The 23178-nt window shown below is 48.4% G+C and overlaps 1 protein-coding gene across 1 annotated transcript in view; it reads right to left on the bottom strand.

Moving 5' to 3' along the window:
• rspo3 (R-spondin 3) overlaps positions 1 to 23178 on the bottom strand; it is a gene marked incomplete at its 3' end in the record, with an annotated part of 98618 nt that overhangs the window by 17636 nt on the left and 57804 nt on the right. The window contains 4 exon segments of the mRNA XM_084308334.1: positions 13559 to 13623; positions 13625 to 13703; positions 14802 to 14945; positions 16542 to 16739. Of these exon segments, the coding sequence (XP_084164460.1) occupies positions 13559 to 13623; positions 13625 to 13703; positions 14802 to 14945; positions 16542 to 16739 (486 nt within the window).

Below are 23178 nucleotides of genomic sequence, written 5' to 3' on the forward strand. Positions count from 1 at the left end.
CACTTTGTGTGGAACCGATTCATTGTGGGAAGTGTTCATCATATTTATATATCATGTACTGTATGGCCAGTAATTAAAGTACATAAAGCGGTAGTGGTTTAATGATACCATACTTATCAATACAGTCAGGGAATTGTACCCCTCAGTTACAATTGGTCCTTCGAGCCGGAGGGTAACTAGTGTAATATTAATATAGTGGTATTAATATTGACATGGCCTATGATGAACACTCCACAAAACGGTTCTCCTAAAGTAGATCGCCCGCAGCGTAGACGGCAGACACCTCAGTACTTAGAGGATTACGTTGCCAATATACTACCTAGCTTTCTACAGACGGTAAACGCGGAAAAAGTAGATAGTAAAATTATGTCCGACCCTATCGACCAGGCTACCCCGCCAATAGAGGCCCTAGTGGGTTCTAACGTAACTGACCAAGCTCACGGTAGGGACCAGGAGGGACCCGACATGACTTTACCCCCCGCCAAGACCGAAGAAGTAGTCCCCGGAGAGCTCCAGGATAAAGACAGCTCTCCAGGGATGGAACTCTACCCGCTACAAGAAGAGGAGAGCACCCCGGAGATGGATCTCCAGGACTCGCCACAGGAGAACAGATCTCCAACGAGTACTGCCAGGAGCGGATCACCTCAACCAGCGTCTTCCCCCAGCGAGGCGGACAAGATGCTGGCACAGGCATTCCTCGCCAGCCTAGCAGCCTCAACAGAGCGCGATCGACTCCAAGCACAGACGCTTAGTGAGCGCGAACATTCTTCCATGGAAAGAGAACGCCTTCAGGCGCAGCAACGGAGCGACGAAGATCGTATACGTCTAGAGATTAGACGCCTTCAGACGGAAGAGAATATGGTAAGGGACCGGGCCGAAGCCCAGCGCGCCGCCGCCGAAGCCCAGCGCGCCGCTGCCGGTGCCCAAAGAGAAGCAGAGCGCGACCTCGCTCTCACCAAGCGCGAAGCCGAGCGCGACCGATTACAAGCGCAGATAATGGAGCAGCTGATCACCAGGGCAACACCCCCTCCCTCCGCACGGGGTTCCAGGGCCTCGTCAAGACAAGGGTCAAGGGCACCCTCCCCTACCCGATCAAGCGACCCTGAGCCCGACAACCAGAGAGAGCCTATACCCCCCTCCGAACCCCTTCCCCGACCGGTCCAAGTGAGACCCAGCTACAAGGAAGAAACGGTCTACACCGCGGAGAGGCTAAATAGACGACTACAGGATCTAGAGGACCTGCCAGAGGAAGAAGAAGAGGGAGAGGAGGAGAGTCAAGCCCGACAGCAGCACAGTACTCCACAGGACCAGGAGGTCCAGTACAGCCCAGGCTCTACCCCCGCGGCTCTGCGCTACAGACCCCCGACTCAATTCACGGGTGAGCTTGACGCACGACCAGCCCCGAGGAACAGCACCTGGATACGCGGGCCATGGTACCCAACAGGTACCAGCCCACCAAGAGGCGTAAGAGGAGACTCGCCTAGGAGGCCTCTCTTCCAACGCTCACCGATGTGCCAGCCATCCATGGCATCATACATTGGCACACCGACGTTTCCGGACTTCACCCACGAGAACAGAGCACAGTACACGGAGCTACGAATGTGCTTAGAGACAATGATGTCCGATGTAGCTGATGAACCGTACAAGTATGCTATCCTACTGAAGCACCTCAAGGTGCCCTGAGCGCACAATATAGCGCTGGCCTATGCCACCTCTACTACCCCATACACAGCGGCTCTAGCAGCACTCGACCAAAGATATGGACGCATATGGGACTACGTAATACAAGAGATAAGGCATATTGACCGCCTACCCCCAGCCACAGACAATCGCTCACTAGATGACCTGTCTATCAAGGTACAATCCCTGGTAGGGATGCTGGGGGCGCAAAGAGAAAAGGGTATGCACGAACTGTACGCAAACTCTAATGTCGAGAGGATTTTAGAGAAGCTTCCGCCCGCCCGACAAGAGCGCTTCAGGCGGCAAAGAGACCACCGTGATCCTAACGGTCCCGAGCCATCCCTCCTAGACCTAGCCGACTTCCTGGCGAGAGAAGTCAACAGCCTACGGTTGGATACGTTCATGCGGAGCACCCCAAGCTCCAGAGAGGGACCTAGGAGAGCAAACGATGGCCGAAGATTGGTGACCGTCATACACCAATCAGAATCAGTACCGAGCAGCAAGAACCACAGTACCCCCTCGATGAAAGAGAAGTGGAAGATGGTGTGCCCGTACTGCGAAAAGGAACACTGGTTGTCACAATGTGACACATTCAAGAAGATGACCGCCGACGAGGTGAGTCAATGGATAAAGTCCAACCGACGCTGTTACCGATGTGCGCGCAGTCACATGGCAGCCGATTGCCGCTTAAAGAAGAGGTGTAGTCGGTGTGACGGAGCCCACCTAGATGTCCTACACGACAGTAACAGAAGAAAGCCTGCACCCTCAAGCAGCACAAAGGCAAGTGTTATGTACATTGACCCCGCCAGCAGCGGGGGCGCCCGGGTGCTCTTAAAGGTGGTCCGCGTAACACTGAGTTACCAGGATAAGGTCATGGACACTTACGCCGTCCTTGACGACGGGTCAGAGAAGACCCTTCTTCTCGCGTCCGCTGCGGCCCAGCTGGGGCTGCGGGGGAGCGAAAACCAGATGACGATTCGGACAATAAGAAGAGATCTAAAGACGATAAAGGGCGAGAATGTCTCCTTCACTATCGCAGCAAGCGGGCAGCCAGAGAGACGGTATAGGATTACTAATGCTTTCACCAGCCAAGAAATAGGCCTGTCGCAGTACACCTACCCCATCGCCAAGCTGATGGATAAATATGTGCACCTGCGTCAACTACCTATACCGCTCATAGACGGTGCCACCCCGACCCTGCTGATAGGCTCCGACCATGCAGACCTCATCGTCCCGATTGACCGGGTCCACACAGGGCCCAGAGGCTGTCCTGCAGCAGTCGAGACCTGCCTAGGATGGACATTACAAGGCCCCCTCGCTAAGTCTCTTAACCGAACAGCAGCCACTAACTGCCTCCACTCCAGAGTGACAGAAGAAGACACCACCCTCCTACAGCATGTCGAGAGGCTATGGACACTAGAGACAATGCCCTTTAAGAACGAAAAGAAAGACATTCGTTCCAAGGAAGAAATTTACGCTATAGCCCTCCTCGAGCAGGGGACAAAGAGAGTCAAAGTCAACGGAGTGATGAGACACGCAACTCCACTCCTGAGGCGAGAGGGTATGCCTACCTTCCACGCCCCAAAAGAAGCGACGGAGCGGTATCTATTGAACACAGAGCGGCGCCTAGCCAGAGACCCCGCTCAAGAGACGGTGTACCGCGCTGAGATTAACAAGCTAATCACAGCGGGACACATAAAGAAAATTGACATTAAAGAGGCCGATCAGACGACCGAATCATGGTACGTGCCGCACCACAAAGTCCACCACAACGGCAAGGATCGTATTGTGTTCAACTGCAGCTACCAGATCGGATCACAAAATCTGAATAAAGAGCTCTTGCCCGGCCCAACACTCGGCCCCTCTCTACTAGGCGTGTTACTACGTTTCCGCCAAGACAAGGTGGCCATCAGCGGCGACATCAAAGGGATGTTCCTGCAGGTGAGACTAGTGGAGGAGGACAAGCCCCTGCTGCGGTTCCTATGGAGAGAGAGGATCGGGGATGAGCAACCAGCCATCTATCAATGGGAAGTCCTCCCTTTCGGAACCACATGCAGCCCATGCTGTGCTACGTTTGCACTGCAAAAACACGTCGCAGAGGACCCAGCAGCTGATGAAGAGGTCCGACAAAGTGTAGGAAATAGTTTCTACGTGGACAACTGTCTGCAAAGCGTCTCGACGCCAGAAGAAGCCGAGGCCCTTCTACTCAAGCTCCGCGCCTCCCTGATCAAAGGCGGCTTTGATCTCAGGCAGTGGGCCAGCAGCGACACGCAAGTATTGCGCAGCCTCTCCCCCGAGGACAAGGCAGCAAGCAGCGAGACCTGGATGGCGACCATCCCAGGAGAAGCCCAAGAAATGACATTAGGACTAGTCTGGCGCTTCAAAACAGACTCGCTCCATTATAAACACACACCCCTGACCAAGGAGCAGGGAAGGTCGACTGCACTACCGACCACCAGACGGAGTGTATACAGAACACTCGCCAGACAATATGACCCGTTGGGATGTATTCTACCTTACACCACCAGGGCAAAGATGATTGTAAGAGCGTTATGGGACAAGGACCAGGGCTGGGACGACCCCATACCCGAACACCTTGCATCCACATGGAGAGAGTGGGAGACGGAACTCAGCTCACTCCCAGGTGTCAACATACGCCGCAGCTACTTCCCACCCACAGTGAGGCCGGAGACGTGCCAGATGGACCTGCACGTCTTCAGCGACGCCTCCGAAGTAGCCTACGGTTCGGTGGCCTACTTGCGTGCCCGAGAGGAGGGAGGAGAAATACATACTGCTTTCATCCTGGCTCGCTCAAGAATAGCCCCACGAAAGCAACAATCTATCCCGCGTCTAGAGCTCTGCGCAGCCCTAGCAGGAGCGCAACTCGCCACATTAATCCAACGTGAACTCACCATTCCGGTGCAAAGAACAATCTTGTGGTCAGACTCCACGACAGTACTCACATGGATCCGGTCTGATTCGTGCAGATACAAGGTCTTCGTGGGAGTCAGAGTCACAGAGATTCAAGATTTAACAGAAGTAGCAAGCTGGAGGTATGTGGACACAAAACACAACCCAGCTGACGTCATCACCCGGGGAATGTCCCTGGATGACCTCACCCGTCACAACCTATACAGTGACGGGCCAGAGTTCCTCAAGCTCCCGGAAGAAGAGTGGCCTACACCCACCCCACGGGAAGCGAGTAAAGAGGAGGCCGAAAACAAGAAATCTATGTTCTGTGGATTGAACACACTCGTCTCCACAGACCCCGACATAGACGATTGCCTCACCCTAGAGAGTGCGCAGCTAAAGACATTCCTGTGGCACCACCCAGAGGTTCAGCTCACTACTGACATTACAGCAGCTGACTACGAAGAAGCAGAACTTCTTCTACTACAACGAGCCCAGAGAGACTCGTTCCCCGATGAGCTAGACTGTCTACAGGGAGCAAAGCCCGTCCCATCAGACAGCAGACTGCTCCACCTAACCCCCGAGAGCGACGCCCATGGTCTCATCAGAGTGGGTGGTCGTCTGTGGAGAGCTCCAGACTTACCGGATGATGTCAAGTACCCGATAGTCTTAAACAGCCGACACAAGGTCACAGAGCTGATCATAAAGAAATACGACGAGGATGTGCATCACGCCGGGGCAGAGAGAGTCTTCGCGGAGATCAGACGTCGTTATTGGATACTGCAAGGGAGAGAAGCAGTGCGGCGCTTCCAGCGAACCTGTCTAGACTGTCGTAAGTGGCGAGCGCAGCCCAGTATACCCCGGATGGCTGACCTACCTCCCTGTCGCCTCCGACTCGGCGACAAGCCTTTTCACTCCACCGGTATGGACTGTTTCGGCCCGCTGTATATAAAGAAAGGAAGAGGAACCGAGAAGCGGTGGGGTATTGTATTCAAATGCATGACCACCCGAGCGATGCATATAGAACTCCTTCCAACCATGAGCACAGACTCATTCCTTATGGCCTTCCGAAGATTCACATCGCGGAAAGGCAAACCGTCTATATTATTGTCTGATCACGGGACAAACTTCAAAGGCGGAGAAAGAGAGCTGAGAGAGAGCTTCCAAGCTATGGGCCCAGAACTTAAGACCCACCTCGCTCCATCCCAGATTGACTTCCAGTTTAATCCCCCGAACGCACCTCACTTCGGTGGAACTTGGGAACGAGAAGTACGTTCAATAAAGACAGCCCTGTACGCCGTGCTTGGGGCCCAGACCGTGGCGGAAGAAGTCCTAATGACAGTCCTCACGGAGATCGAGGGAGTATTGAACTCAAAGCCCCTCGGTTACGTCTCAAGTGATGTAGCAGATGTCGACCCAGTCACCCCCAACACACTCTTGATGGGGCGGCTGGACCCCGCGCTACCACAGACAATGTACAGGCCTGAAGAAGCGAACGGCCGAAGAATGTGGAGGTACAGTCAAGTATTGGCTGACAAGTTTTGGAACAGCTTCCTACTCCACTATCTACCGTCTCTACAGACCCGCCAGAAATGGGTGAAAGAGAGAGACAATTTGACAGAAGGAACAGTCGTCATGATTATCGACCAGTCACTACCCCGAGCTATGTGGCCGGCTGGCCGCGTAAGCAAAGTGATCACCGGTGCCGACGGAAAGGTCCGAGCAGCCGAAGTGCTCGTCCAAGGACGGATCTACACCCGACCCGTGGCGAGGCTAATAGAACTGCCAAGGCTCCCCGATACTATCGATGACGACCATGACCCCATGACTTTGTGAACTGCCCGACCCCTCACAACAGACATTGAGTAGTGGACAGTGCGGTTAATCTGTCTCTGCTTAGCTAATTAGGTGGGACTAATTAGGAGGCGGCTGTTACAAAGGATCAGATTAAACCGAATATATATATTTATTGATTGATATATATTGCATAGTATTTGTATATCGTTTGATATCCCTTGTATATTCCTTGTACATATACACGGAATATCCCTTTAGCCTAGTACAGACCATAATATTTCATTCTCCTATTGGACAGCGGTCCACAGGCGCCAGGGCCATGCCTCCAGAGTCAGGTTCAAGGCCACCGTCAAGACATGTCTGTACATGCCCGGCCTTGCCCAGGGATACGAGACAGAAATGAGGTTGGCACTAGATTGTTCGCCGTGCATATAAATATGGCGCAGGTGAATACAGAAGTAGAGTTACCCAATAAGTTGAAGCCTCACCCACGATACTCCGTGCGGTGAAGTATGGCCTGTTTGGCCCCAAATAAGAGCATTGAGACCGCGTGCGAATTAATAACTGAATTGTCAGAGTTTGGCGCTATACCGTCGAGTGCGACATATTTCTATTAAGTCAGTAATAGTCTATTTGTGTATAGTGTATCGTGCGGCTAAAGTTCTACAGTGACCAGCATCACCAACGCTTCCTCGTACCAGCTAGAGTGCTTATCCAGGCTGGGCTGCTTTCATGGCGCTTTCACCCGAGGAGACCTAGACGAGAACCGTGTGGACATGTACACTGGATTAATCTACCCGACGACTACATAGCCCTTTGCGGCTGGATTATATTTGTTTTGGTCCTGTGATTTATGGAGCGGAGAATCGCCGACGCCTACATGTGTGGGATTTACCCTGTGAGGAGCCACGTCGAGTCTGCGCCTCAGAGAGCCTGAGGCCGGCTAGCTTTCTTCACTGTGGAGCTACAGTCTACGGAGAACAGCTGTATTCGTCTGTGGATCAAGAGACTATTGCACCGTCTCCTGTACTTGGAGTCTCCTTAGTCATCGTTGACCAGACTCTCTACTACCGACAGATCCTCTACCCCTGCTGGCTTACAACCGGGGGGACCCTTCCAGTATCTCCCGCTATATATTACTAGTGTACCATAGATATAATTCCCTAAGATTCAGGTTGTATAATTACCTCCTGCGTAACCAGAGAATGGACATTCATTATTGATTTGCCTACGCACATTCCTTTGCCTTATAAGCGCATCCAAAGTAAAATAGAGAAGTATATTATGTACCTTTTGCTGCAATAAATACTTAATTACCACTTTGTGTGGAACCGATTCATTGTGGGAAGTGTTCATCATATTTATATATCATGTACTGTATGGCCAGTAATTAAAGTACATAAAGCGGTAGTGGTTTAATGATACCATACTTATCAATACAGTCAGGGAATTGTACCCCTCAGTTACAAATAGCATATTTCTTTATTAATGGCATAATAAAGTACAAGTAAAAAATACCCAGATAAATAAGTACTCTGGTAAACGGTAAAAAAAAAAGTCGTCCATTCAAATTCTACTTAAGTAAAAGTAGAGAAGTATTATTGAATGTACTGTATGAGTCTATGTGAAGCTGTTAACGCTTCATGTAGCACGCTATGACTGGTGGCTCATGGCTCTGCTTTGTCATTGCATCGTATCAGGGGTGAGGGGTCATGAGGGGGTGAACTGGTAAAACCTCCCTCCCCTTTTTCTGATTGGTCAGGGGGTTGGACCTCCTGTCCTTCGGGCTTCCTGTCACATTGCTGGATCAGCGCGTCACAGGGTAGGGAGGGGGGGGGGGGGAGTTTCCTGGTCCCACGCCATATTGGGCGGTGGGCCATGGAATTCCCCCCGCCATAGAGTACGTCACTGGGAGCGTTTCTATTGGTTGTGAGACTTTCGTGAGTTATTTTCAGGCTCCATGTTGTGGACCTCTGTTACAGGGAGTTTCAGAGTCTCCTCCTCAGGGAGTTTCAGAGCCTCCTCTGTGAGTTTCAGAACCTCCCTCTCAGTGAGGGAGCCTCCTCAGAGTTTCAGAGCCTCCTCCTCAGATTGTCAAGGTGAGTAGAACTTAAAAAGAAGTTCTGCTCTGTTGTATGTGTATTGAGCTTGGTAGGTGATGCAATGCAGTAGAGACGATTTGTTCTTCTGCTCTGCTCCCTACTAGTAGTGTGTATATTGGGTCAGAGCCTCCTGCTCAGGGAGTTTCAGAGCCTCCTCCTCAGGGAGTTTCAGAGCCTCCTCGGTGAGTTCAGAGTCTCCCTCTCAGTGAGGGAGCTTCCTAAGAGTTTCAGAGCCTCCTCCTCAGAGAGTCCTAGTCCAATTGTTACATAGCTCAACGTTGCATATGTCTTTTCAATTTATTGCTCACGTGGGAAGTCTCTCTGGGGGTTCCCCGTCCCCTCTTTTGTGGAGCAGGTTGACGGGGTGTTGTTTAGGGAGTTCCCTGACTCCTCGCCTGTAATGGTCGGTTGAGTCATGGGATTCCCCCCGCCATAGGGTATGTCACTCCCCGTCCCCTCTTTTATGAAGCAGGTTGACGGGTGTTGTTTTCCCTCAGCCGCGTCGTATGGGACCCATGTCCGTATTTTTTTTCTGTGAAAAAAGCGGCTTCTTGTCGTTCTCCCAGGCGGCTTGGAGGAACGGTATCTGGGTTCTTGTTAGAATGTCCATTGATATGTTTTGGGTCTCGACGTGTACATAGTGCTGGCCCTGGGTGCTTCTGATAGGAACCATGCATGGGCTTGCGCGCCTTGGTTACTCATCATTGAAACAGCGTTTTTATGGGGCAACTGGGATGGAGTTTGTCTCTTCCGAGCGCCAGTGTACTGGGCTTGTCTCGACGAATTCTCGTTCATCTCTGGGGGATGTTAACAGAATAGATCAAAGCATTGGTAGAGGGGTCTCACGCCCTTGGGATGGGCCACCGGGCGCGGTGCTTTGTGTTCTGACCGTCTGGGTGGCGCCCTCTATAATGTTTTGGATCAACACGTGTACCTACCCCCCTCCTGGAACTGGGGATGGCGGCGTGATTAGGGCACAGGACTGGTTCTGGTCGCACCGGACCAGGTCAGTTAACCCGTTGTCCGCCGGGGCACAGATCTGCTGTTCTGGTACCCTGAGGGACTTGTGCTTTTTCGGGGGGAAAATGCCGGGTCGGTCCGGGCGTTGCAGGGTTTGACGTTATGGAGATGTTCGTGGTTATGTTACTACGTGTTATCCCTCACTGTTGCTTGGTCCATGTTGTGTTGTACCTTGCGCCGTACTGAAGGAGCCTGGTCCTTCTCCTGCTTGGCAGGGCTGGGAGGCGGCTGTTGAGGTGGTTCTTGTAGAACTCCTCTGGCATCCCTGTGTATGTCCCGGTCCGCCGGGTTCGAAATTGTTTTCGTCGACCTGTTGGCCTGGGTTAACCCCTTCTTGAAAACTGAAAAACTTGTACTGCTGTATAGCCAGTGTATACCCGCAGTTGTGTTTTGGAGTTTTTTCTTGGGGGGTTATAGGAACAACCGCCTCATGTTAGAACCAAGGGGGTGGTTGGTTCCCTGGTATGTTGGTAGCGGAGTCAACTCTCGGGGTAGGCCGGGTTTGGCCCCGTCTACCTGTGAGTGTGCCCCCGCACCTTTCACCAATCATGTCAGCCTTCTCTGCCTCGGCCCCTCTAGAGAGTCAAGTTTTTTTTGTGGAGGCTGCGACATGGTGCACAGCATGCCAGCATACGCCCCTTCCGCCGGGGTGCTGTTTCAGCAGACCCCTTTGGCGCCTGTCTAGTCCGCAGTGCTCCAGGCTCAGGTCGAGTGGCCTGTTGCCTGGATTGAGGGATCGACCTCTTTTGGGGGTTGTCTCCCCGGTGCGCTGCCTGGTCCCGCTGTGGGTGTAGCCTCTTGAGTGCTTCGGGGCGGCGTGCTGTAGGGGGGAAGGGCCTGCTCTTGGATGGGCCCTGTCCGAATACGCTGGCGATGTGGGGGGTGGTGTCACTAGTGACCGCCTGGTGGGGTCTCGATGCTACGGCGTCGTTGGCTTCACCAGGCCCCCTTTTCCGGGGGGGTCCAGTCCCTTCCTGGGGCTGGGTCCTCCTTCACGCTCCGCTGCTACGGCCTTGACCCCCCGTGATATTAGGGGTTGTAACAGGGGTTTTGTTTCTTCCCGTTCGTTCCCTAGTGGCATGTGGGTTGCGCGTTTGTGTAGTCGTGGGTTCTTCTGTGGAAGGTAAGTCCCACGGTCTGCTCACCCTGTGCGTTTGAGTTGCTAAACTCCTCTTCGCACAGTCGGATCCGATATCCTCCCGTCCTCCATTAGGGGGGTCTGGGGGCTCGGGTCCTCCCCGGGTCTGATGGTTGTGGGGGACCTCAGTGGGTACATTTGTCGAGCTCCCGCTCTGCTCAGCTCCTGTATTACAGTATGACGGAGCTACACGATACTATAACGTACGGTCCCCGTGGTCTTGCCTTTGTGGTGAAAGACTTGGGAAGGAGCTGTTAGTATGGCCACACCCCTGCTTATGTAGAGGAACGGATGGGGGTGTGGCCAGGCAGATGAGGTGTGTAAAGGTGCATGTGAAAATGTATTCAGTGCTAATACTGATATGGAAGAGTATTACAGTATGACGCAGAGCGTCACTACACTCATATAACTATGGTCATAGACATAACCGTACGTTATCCTGTGTGCTCGTTGACCACATATCCAATAGTGTTGGAACCAGCTGTGTTTGTTTACAGGCTCTGTTTCAAGCTAAATAGCCAATCTAAGCCATCAAACACAATAAAAACAATAACACTGCTTGTGCAAGACCTTCCCATTACTGGACACACGCTCTCTGTCTCTGCCTCTCTCTCTCTCTCTGTCTCTGCCTCTCTCTCTCTCTCTCTCTCTCTCTCTCTCTCTCTCTCTCTCTCTCTCTCTCTCTCTCTCTCTCTCTCTCTCTCTCTCTCTCTCTCCCGCCCGCCCGCCCGCACTGATTCACTCTCAGGAACTCTGCTAAAAGGACGTCATGATTAAAGGTCTGTAATCCCGGTGCTTAGTTTCCCAGTGTTGTGTGTAAAAGGAAAACAAAAGGAAAACAAAAGGAAAACAGATGGATGGGTTAATGTTACATAGGGTCATTGTCATTGACCATCCTGATGGCCTGTGGGGACAGAAGCTCCTTCTGAGTCTCTCTGTACCGGCCACGAGACTCCGGTAGCACTTGCCTGACCGCAGCAGTGCAAAGAGGCAGTTGTCTGGGTGGCTAGAGTCTAATAATTGTACATGTTATGCTGTAGGAATAATGTGTGACCAGGGTGTCTCTGGTCAGGGGGAGTGAAGGGTTAAGCAGAGGCTAGTTATATCTGTAGTGCTCTGTATATGTAATGACTATATCTGTTCAAAGGTCTGCCGGCCTCAATGTGTCAGACAGTTCCTTTCTGGCTCTCTGTTTATTGATAAGCATTCGCACTGATGGCCTCTCTCTTCCGCTAGGTTTTGATTGACAGGTCAAAGGGGGGTTATACGAGTTCAAGGTCAGGACGACCCTGGAAGTTTACGCGTCGAGATGACCTTTCACTTATTTCTGTCCCACGTGTGACGACCGCTGCGCGGGGAGCCTGGTCTGGAGTGAAGCTCTCTCAAACCCACCGCTCTCCCAGAAGTCTGCGTCGTCTCTTCGTGTCGTCGTTTGCCTGAGAAACTCTCTGTCGCACAACCTCACAGTTTACTCGCTATCGTAACAGAGTGGATTTTAACCTGGGGCCATAGGATCCACAGGCGGCCGCACTAACCAGCTGAGCTAAAGGGTCAGAGGTTAGCAGGTGCTGGTTGACTGTAGTTTACACTAACCAGCTGAGCTAAAGGGTCCGACCTGCTAGCAGGTGCTGGTTGACTGTAGTTTACACTAACCAGCTGAGCTAAAGGGTCCGATCTGTTAGCAGGTGCTGGTTGACTGTAGTTTACACTAACCAGCTGAGCTAAAGGGTCAGACCCGTTAGCAGGTGCTGGTTGACTGTAGTTTACACTAACCAGCTGAGCTAAAGGGTCAGAGGTTAGCAGGTGCTGGTTGACTGTAGTTTACACTAACCAGCTGAGCTAAAGGGTCAGACCTGTTAGCAGGTGCTGGTTGACTGTAGTTTACACTAACCAGCTGAGCTAAAGGGTCAGAGGTTAGCAGGTGCTGGTTCACTGTAGTTTACACTAACCAGCTGAGCTAAAGGGTCAGACCTGTTAGCAGGTGCTGGTTGACTGTAGTTTACACTAACCAGCTGAGCTAAAGGGTCAGAGGTTAGCAGGTGCTGGTTGACTGTAGTTTACACTAACCAGCTGAGCTAAAGGGTCAGACCTGTTAGCAGGTGCTGGTTGACTGTAGTTTACACTAACCAGCTGAGCTAAAGGGTCAGAGGTTAGCAGGTGCTGGTTGACTGTAGTTTACACTAACCAGCTGAGCTAAAGGGTCAGAGGTTAGCAGGTGCTGGTTGACTGTAGTTTACACTAACCAGCTGAGCTAAAGGGTCAGACCTGTTAGCAGGTGCTGGTTGACTGTAGTTCACACTAACCAGCTGAGCTAAAGGGTCAGAGGTTAGCAGGTGCTGGTTGACTGTAGTTTACACTAACCAGCTGAGCTAAAGGGTCAGACCCGTTAGCAGGTGCTGGTTGACTGCGACCGACTCATTAGTAGTTTACACTATCATCATTCTATATTTGTAAAATAAATGAAAGCAGGTTGTTCAGCTTGTTTATACCATCCATTTTTTACATTTTGTCATTTAGCTGAACGCTTTTATCCAAAGCGACTTACAAGTTCTGTACGACAAGTCAGCAGGAAGGGTACAACTATTTTCAGCTGAGTAACAATGTTCATCAAATAGTGTTGAAACGTGGGTGCTGCAGTGTTGAGTGCATAGGAGTAGAGACATGTTAGTATAGTAGGTAGTAATATAGGCAAGGAAATCCATATCCATAATACACTGGCAAAATGTTGTGCTTTGAAAGTCCAACTAACTATAGCCCCCCCTCCAACTAACTATATAGCCTATAATCTCTCTGTAAAACAGGTCTCATATAAGGGTCTCTCTCTCTCTCTCTCTCTCTCTCTCTCTCTCTCTCTCTCTCTCTCTCTCTCTCTCTCTCTCTCTCTCTCTCTCTCTCTCTCTCTCTCTCTCACCTTGGGGGGTGCACTCCATGAGCTTGTCGTTGGGCTCGTACTCCTCGGGGGGGCAGACGTGGTGGCTTGAGGAGGTACAGGCCCGGTCGGCACCGTGTGCACACGTCGCCGCCGTTCCCACACGCCTCGCACTCCGCAGGGCACACTGCACAGAGAGAGACACACACTCTCCGGATCAATATACAGTAGGGATGTTCGATATTGGCTTTTTTTTTACCGATATCCGATATAACGATATTATCCAACTCTTAATAATTTCCGATACCGATATCAACCGATACCGATATAGAGTTTCCCCCCCAAAAAACACAACATTATGCATACTTTTCACAATAAATAAAATAAGAATTTGTTCTTACTTGCTTGCCTGGGTAAATAAAGGTTAAATAAATGTAAAAAAAAGATTTTTATGATTTTTTTTTAAACCGATACCGATAACTTCCGATATTACATTTGAATGCCAATATCAGCAGATAATATCGGACATCCCTAATATACAGGTCTGCACCGAGAGACACACACACTCCGGATCAATATACAGGTCTGCAGCAAGAGACACACACACTCCGGATCAATACACAGGTCTGCAGCGAGACACACAGACACTCCAGATCAATATACAGGTCTGCAGCAAGAGACACACACCAAAAGCACCAAATTTTTCCCACGTGTTCCCCATCATCATAGCTTTCATTTTGGGGTAGGGGCCACGTCATCATGATGGATTTCAAGATGAACGCCATGTAAAATCAAGGTTCTGCCAATTAATAAATATCTTGGTCCTATTTCGCTCAATATTTGAGCGAACACAAAGGTATTGGTATCCCTGTAAACTAGAGAAGCTAAGCTTTCCATTGGTACCATTTTCATTAAGCCCAACTGTTTGGAAGGGGGTTTTAATAGGCAATGATTCAAAATGATGTTACATTTTCGCCTAGAAGAAACTGCCATGCTCATCTTCCAAAAGGTCTCTTGGCCGTTCACATGAATATATCAGAGTGAACATTGGTTTTATAGGTACCCACAAGCCTCTTCTTTCCAGCCATACCCACTTTGTCCAACGTGCATGCTATTTGGGGCAATAATCAAGCAGGTTTGTGCATGTGGTACAAATGTGTCGAACACTCTAACAATGCATGATGGGGAACACATGGTAAAAATTTGGTGCTTTTATCCGGCACGTCCACATAATTTTGCTAAGCCACCGGACGAATAAGGAGCAGTGGGCTCTAGAAGGACTCACTGGAGACACACTCCCTCTGGGCGTCGCTCCGGACCAGCCCAGCAGGACAGCTCTCCTGGCACTTCCCCAGGTGGAGGTAGAAGCCCGTCCGGCAGCGCGTGCAGAAGTTCTTATTGAAGCAGGAGTCACACTCTGACCTGCATTCTGAGAGAGAGAGGGAGAGATAGAGAGAGAGAGAGAGAGAGAGGGGGGGAGGGAGGGAAGGAGGGAGAGAGAGAGGGGGGGAGAGAGAGGGGGGGAGGGAGGGAAGGAGGAGAGAGAGAGATAGGGGGGAGAGAGAGAGGGGGGAGGGAGGGAGAGAGAGAGAGAGAGGGGGGGGAGAGAGAGAGATAGGGGGGAGAGAGGGAGAGAGGGGGAGAGAGAGAGAGAGAGGGGGGAGAGAGAGATGGGGGAAGACAGAGAGAGAGAGAGAGAGAGAGAGAGAGAGAGAGAGAGAGAGATAGAGAGGGGAGGGAGAAAGAGAGAGCGAGAGGGAGAAGGAGAAAGAGAGGGGGGAGACAGAGAGAGAGAGAGAGGGAGGGAGAGAGAGAGGGGGGAGACAGAGAGAGAGAGAGAGAGAGAGAGAGAGAGAGAGAGAGAGCATGTGACCTTTAATCAGAACAGCATAACTGGACCACATACCACTTTAACATAACCTTTAATCAGAGCAGCATAACTGGACCACATTCCACCTCTTAACATGCAACGTCCACTATGTGGGACGTTTTTAGGACGATTTGCCCACCGGCACTTTGGCAACCCCTAGTGGCTCGGGTGTGCATATTTTGTAATACAATATATCGAATTGAAGGCTTATTTGTTGCCTGTCGATAGCGACAAAATCCGACAAAATCTGCTCAGTGGTTCTCGAGTTACATGCCGGTATTTGAGGCTTGTGCAAAGTACACGGTATTGCGCAAAATACCACTCCAGACTCTTGGGGGTCTAGTTCCGTCAATCTAGATCCGATCTCGAAAATGATTATGGAGGGTTGTAGCCAATGAGTGTGGCTTTCCAATGATAACCTGGGGATGTATGAATCAGGGATCTGGTGAAAAACTAACGAGCGAAAACAGGAAGAGAAAAACAGCCGAATTAATTGAAGTCTATGAGAAAACTCAGTTTTTCTTTTGTACACAGTTTACCAAAATCACTCCTAATCACTCATTTCTGAATGGATCTTTATGAAATTCGGACTACATACGGCTTCAGGCTATGGGAAATACTACCTGGACTAATAACTACTACAGAAAAACTTGAGTAACACGTTTTTCTACAACTCAAGTTCAGACCTATGTTACTCTATTACGTTAGCACTCAAATAGAATTTTCTTCTGGAATCAGAAACTTCAGAATGTCGTCTTTCAAAAGAGACCAGGCTCATGCATGTGCTATAAGTATAAAGTATGTTGTTCTGGTTTGCAAAAAAAGTATGCAGTCGTCAAAAATGAAAACTAAAAAGGACACTTTTGGGGGCGCAAAGTGCGGCCGCAGGATTAATAACGTTAACGTTAGTTCGGCCAGAGAAACAAATATACTAATTAAAATGGTTGGACCTGCGAGATTTGTACTTTGTACTTTGTAGGTCTGCATTTTAAATGTAAGGAGTAAAAAGTATGTTTTTTTTCCTCTGAAATGTAATTGAGTAAAAGTACAAGTATACAAACCTAATAATACTTGAGTAAAGTTCAAATCCCCAAAAACAGTACTTAAGTATTGTAACGAAGTACAATTACTCGAGTACTTTACACCCCTGCTTACTTGTGCAGGTGTTCCTGTCCGGCGAGCGCGTGCCGTAGTAGCCAGGGGGGCAGGAGGTCATGCAGACGCCGATCTGCTTCATGCCGATCCTCTCCAGGTGCATAAACAAGCGCGGCTTGCAGGACAGGCAGCCGTTGTAGTCCGAGCAGGTCAGACATCCCCCCTGCTGGCAGCCCGTGGTGCTCACACCCGAGATCTCTGCCGGAGGAAGAAGCGGGAGACGGAGAGTCACAGTCACAGAGATGCAGGATGAATGAATGAATGAAGTTTAGACAAATCAAAAACACACCTGTGTGGACAAAAAGAAAAAAGAAATAAATCACAAATGTACATTATTACAAGGCAAGCTCACACACAAAATCCAAAATCAAAGACCGAAAAAAAGGAATAGGCTGAAGCACATGCTTATTTTTGCCTATCCTTTACAAATTCTTAAAAACTAAATATATTTTAATATAAGAAAAAAAAACGTATGTACATATGTGGGAATGCCCTCCTGTTAAGATATTCTGGGAAAAAGTAACCACTCAATTATCAGAATTTTTATCTCTGACCATACCTATACTGCCTTCTGTTTAGTTGTTGAATGACATTTCTCAGTTATCAACCTCTGTACATGTAAAAAGACAAATTTTGTCCGGTCTTACGGCTGCCAAAAAGTTGATAGCGTCACGATGGATTCAAACCGGATAAAATGTGCCGGAAGGTGTGGGTTCTTACCTATCTCGATGTGATTTATCTAGAGATATCTACTGCACGAATTTGAGGTGTTAATGAAGCCAGCATAGCAATCTGGCTAGCTGTGGTGGAGAAGATAAAGGGAAGTATATGAACTTGTAATTTCTGATGTTAAATGGAATAGGGGATGTATAGTCCAAGAGGGGGTCCTGAGGGGGGGGGGGGGGTGGAGGGGGAGGGAAGGGGAAGGAAAGAGCGAGGAAGAGCGAGCAAGAGCACATGTATTGTATTGTATTTATAATTTTTATGTCTTTTAATCTACATTTATTTTTATTTAATTACTGGACTGTCATTATTGTTATTATTATTTATGTCATTGTCCTGTGATTTATCATTGATTTTTACTGTTACTGTATTGTTTGTCTAGTTTTATGTTAAAAAAGGGAAAATAAAAAACATTTGTTCAAAAAATAAATTAAAAAAAAACTTTAAATATGCTGCAAGAATTTTTTTTGTGTCTGTGTGATGTTTTACTCAAAACTGTACTCCTGAATTATTTGATCCTTTAAGGCTTTTTTAAATCTCCTCTGAGAAGTACACAACTTCAACCCGTCACTAAGGCTATTCCATAATTTAACTTCCAAAATTGAAACACATCTAGCTTTTACATTAGTTCTTACATGTTTTAAGAATACATAACCCTCTTAAATTATACTTTCCTTCTCTTGGTTGAAAGAGACATTGAATACAAACTGGTAGGCTTTTACTCTTAGCACGATTTTCAAGGTTTCTATGTACACCATATCTACAAATATTTATGTGCAGGACTTTATGAATAATGGATTTGTCGATTTAAGGTAACTAGCTTTGTTTATTATTCGAATAGCTCTAATAGGATGAAACACAAGACGGGCGTTTTGAACGCTTAGATAGTAAAATGGTAAATGGCTGCATTTATATAATCTCTTTGATCCAAAGCGCTTTACAATTTTGTTCCTGACATTTGACCCGTTCACTCACACATTCACACACCGACGGTGGAGGCAACCGTGCAAGGTGCCGACCTGCTCGTTGGGAGCAGTTAGGGGTTAAGTGTCTTGCTCAAGGACACTTCAACATGCTGCCCGGGAGAAGTGGGAATCGAACCGGGAACCTTCTGATTACCAGACGACCTGCTCTACCTCCTGAGACACTGTCTAACCCTAACCTTCTGATTACCAGACGACTCTACCTCCTGAGACACTGTCTAACCCTAACCTTCTGATTACCAGATGACCTCTCTACCTCCTGAGACACTGTCTAACCCTAACCTTCTGATTACCAGACGACCGCTCTACCTCCTGAGACACTGTCTAACCCTAACCTTCTGATTACCAGACTCTACCTCCTGAGACACTGTCTAAGCCTAACCTTCTGATTACCAGACGACTCTACCTCCTGAGACACTGTCTAACCCTAACCTTCTGATTACCAGACGACCGCTCTACCTCCTGAGACACTGTCTAACCCTAACCTTCTGATTACCAGACGACCGCTCTACCTCCTGAGACACTGTCTAACCCTAACCTTCTGATTACCAGACGACCGCTCTACCTCCTGAGACACTGTCTAACCCTAACCTTCTGATTACCAGACTCTACCTCCTGAGACACTGTCTAACCCTAACCTTCTGATTACCAGACGACCGCTCTACCTCCTGAGACACTGTCTAACCCTAACCTTCTGATTACCAGACGACCTCTCTACCTCCTGAGACACTGTCTAACCCTAACCTTCTGATTACCAGACGACTCTACCTCCTGAGACACTGTCTAACCCTAACCTTCTGATTACCAGACGACCGCTCTACCTCCTGAGACACTGTCTAACCCTAACCTTCTGATTACCAGACTCTACCTCCTGAGACACTGTCTCGGGCTGTGGCATAAGAACAGGAGGGATTAGAAATTATGTTCCACGTGTGTCTCTTGGTCATGCGTGTCCAATAGAACCCGACCCCCGGGGGGACCAGGGAGTGTCTGACTAAGCGGTTCAGTTATGCAGATTTCCCACCGAACAGTAAACATTGAAAATTCATTAATTAACATAATGTGGCGATGAGAAACGAGGCTCTCTGTCTCTGTGTCCTCGATCTGTAAGGAGAATAATTATATTGTGACATTGTGAATTCTCTCTCTCTCTCTCTCTCTCTCTCTCTCTCTCTCTCTCTCTCTCTCTCTCTCTCTCTCTCTCTCTCTCTCTCTCTCTCTCTCCCTCCCTCCTCATCTCTCTCTCTCCCTCTCTCTCTCTCTCTCTCTCTCTCTCTCTCTCTCTCTCTCTCTCTCTCTCTCTCTCTCTCTCTCTCCCTCCTTCTCCCTCTCTCTCTCTCTGCAACGATGACTATCGTCTCGGCGATGGAAAGAGCGTGGCTTGGTACGAGTGCAGGTTCTCGATCTGTAAGGAGAATAATTACATTGTGACCAGTGATGGGAGTAACGGCGCTATAAATAACGGCGTTACTAACAGCGTTAGTTTTTTCAGTAACGAGTAATCTAACGGATTACTCTTCCAATCTTATTAATGCTGTTACCGTTACTGCCAAAAAATGTGGCGCGTTACTATGATTGAAGCTTTTTTTTCACCAGACAGATCTCTGCGCCGAGAGGCATTCTGTCCTTCCTTGGTTAAAGTGGGCAGCGCGCGATTGGCTGAGGTTGAGTAAAATGTCATGGTAAGCCAATCAGAGGTAGAGGTAGAGGTGGGCGGGTGCCTCCAGAGTCTGACACACAGCGACACAACACAAACGACTCAGTCAACGTGAGACCGCGGCCCGTGTACGTTTTGATAGTTGGTTGGTCCAAAACTAATCCAAGAGTTACCGGCCACAGCCGAATTCTACCAGCATTTGGCCGGTGGCCGGTGTTAATGTCAAGCCCTCCCTATGTTCCCCGGGTCCTATGTTCCCCGATTGATTGATTGATTGATTGAAAATTGTATTGAATTTTATTATTTTATTAATTATTAATGCCCGCCTTGTTTTGAACTGGTTATGCGTAGGCCCTCTTTCGAAGTCGGTTAAGGTTAGAGTTTGGAATCAGGGCTGGTGGTCTGACTATCTATCGCTACCGGGGAACATAGGACCCGGGGAACATAGGACCCGGGCAACCTAGACATGCTCCCACTAGGTTCAGAGGCGGCAGCGGGAGAGATGGTTAAAGATAAAGTGAAGATAGTGTATCATATGAAACAAGAGAGCTTGAGGAAGATGCAGGAACCTACCAGGGGATAGAAACTATACTATTGCTCCAAAAAGATACAAAAGTGTATTCTTTTGCCTACTGTCCGTCTCCCACGACACGTCTTTGGAAATACCACAACACCTTGTGAAGAAGAGGGACCTTCATCTTTTTATTGTAAATGTTATTGTAAATACTTTGAGCAGGTTTGTAGGCTGTGTCTGGTTTGTCTAATATATTTCATTATTCATGTGTCACAATAATTCAGCGCTCTATACATTTCAAACCTCAAAAGAGTAACTGGACACGTCTTGTTTGTCAGGAGGTAATTGATGCAGGTGATGTTGATTTAGTTGATTAACCAAGCCTTGATTTGAGGCCAGGTGTGTTCACTGTGAGAGGGCTTTTTGGAGATAGACCTGTTCGCTGTTTACAAACATACCGTGTTTGAGCCAATCAGCAATACCAACTGAGTCACGTGACTAAGTTCCTCGGACCTGCGCGAGCTGCTGCGCTAAAAGAATACGACCGGGAGAAACCAATGCACTCCCCTGATTAAAAGTTGTTTCAAACGAAAACATTTAGCCAAATCAGCATGGCTATGAGTGTGAGTCTTTCACCTTTTACATATCTAGCTTTGGCATGGAATGAATGTTTAGATCGCTAGCATGGCTAACAAATGCAAATATATTGGTAGTCTGCCCCGTTGTTCTGACCAGGATTACGCTCCTTTCTGCTCCGGTGATGCGCGCACACACCGAGTCTGACGGGTACAGCGAACAGGTCTATACGATGACACTTTCTTGTAATGGAGCAAATGGCATCGGATGCTACTGTTGTGTAGAACACTTGCATGTGCAAAAAGGCAGCAGTTGTCAGGAATAAGAAAGAAAAAAGCCTTAATTTCAGATTGTTACATTTGTACGGGTGTTTGAATCCTATAACGGCATGAAAACGACTCAGCACATGAACCATAATAAACCATGATGCACTTTAAACTTAACTTTAACTTTTTAGTACTTTTACTGGGTACTCTTTAAACCCCTGCCGATAACCGGTATTTACCTATATCGATACAAGCACAATTGGTACAGTGATCCAATTTTGTACTGATAGTGATGATAACAAATGAAAACACTGTAGACAATAAATAAATACATTAATTAATTAAAGTATTTCCTTCTGTTTCTGCAGTCCATTTTATTATTTTTTTTGGATTATATTAGATTCCATTCAAATGTATTGCCATCATGCAGCACAAGTACAGTACCACCAAAAGAGGGTTGGCATCCAACCAGAGTGCAAATGTAGCAGTAAAGTGCAGTAGTAATATACAATGTACAGGTGATTAAACTGGGTATAAAATATACAAATGAGTACTACTGAGTAATAGTGCAAATCAGATGTGTATGTACAGAGTTGTAGTATTAATATGTACAGTGATACAGGTATAAAGACACTATGGTAGTAAGTCATACTGGTAGTATTAATATGTACAGTGATACAGGTATAAAGACACTATGGTAGTAAGTCATACTGGTAGTATTAATATACAGTGATACAGGTATAAAGACACTATGGTAGTAAGGCATACTGGTAGTATTAATATGTACAGTGATACAGGTATAAAGACACTATGGTAGTAAGTCATACTGGTAGTATTAATATGTACAGTGATACAGGTATAAAGACACTATGGCAGTAAGTCACACTGGCCAGCAGTATAACTTCAATGCTGTTATACGAATACCCAAACAAAACCTGCACAGCTCGACAGAGAAATAATCCCTGCTTGTTCACATCTGCCCGGTTCTGCTCATCGGAGCGATGAGCGTTAAATAAACAATCACTGTCATCAGCCGATAAATGTCCGTCACAGCTTTGGATAGTTGGCCACAAAACGAACGCAAAGCTCGCCACGCTGCACACGGGGTCATGGAGGTCGTGCTCGCCACACTGCACACAAGGTAGTGGTTATTTCAGCGCCTGTACAGACTGGAGCGCTGTGGACTTTGCATCAGTTTGTGACTAACTAGTCAGAGCTGTGGGTCAGGAGAGCTGAAACCATCACAGTCTGGACAGACAGCTGAAACCATCACAGTCAGGACAGACAACTGAAACCATCACAGTCAGGACAGCTGAAACCATCACAGTCAGGACAGCTGAAACCATCACAGTCAGGACAGACAGCTGACACCATCATAGTCAGGACAGACAGCTGAAACCATCACAGTCAGGACAGCTGAAACCATCACAGTCAGGAAAGCTGAAACCATCACAGTCAGACAGCTGAAACCATCACAGTCAGGACAGCTGAAACCATCACAGTCAGACAACTGAAACCATCACAGTCAGACAGCTGAAACCATCACAGTCAGTACAGCTGAAACCATCACAGTCAGGACAGCTGAAACCATCACAGTCAGACAGCTGAAACCATCACAGTCAGGACAGCTGAAACCATCACAGTCAGACAGCTGAAACCATCACAGTCAGGACAGCTGAAACCATCACAGTCAGACAGCTGAAACCATCACAGTCAGACAGTTGAAACCATCACAGTCAGGACAGCTGAAACCATCACAGTCAGGACAGCTGAAACCATCACAGTCAGGACAGACAGCTGAAACCATCACAGTTAGGACAGCTGAAACCATCACAGTCAGGACAGACAGCTGAAACCATCACAGTCAGGACAGACAGCTGAAACCATCACAGTCAGGACAGACAGCTGAAACCATCAC

Source organism: Notolepis coatsorum, assembly GCF_963971535.1.
Source record: "Notolepis coatsorum genome assembly, chromosome: 2".
NCBI classification, from domain to species: Eukaryota; Metazoa; Chordata; class Actinopteri; order Aulopiformes; family Paralepididae; genus Notolepis; species Notolepis coatsorum.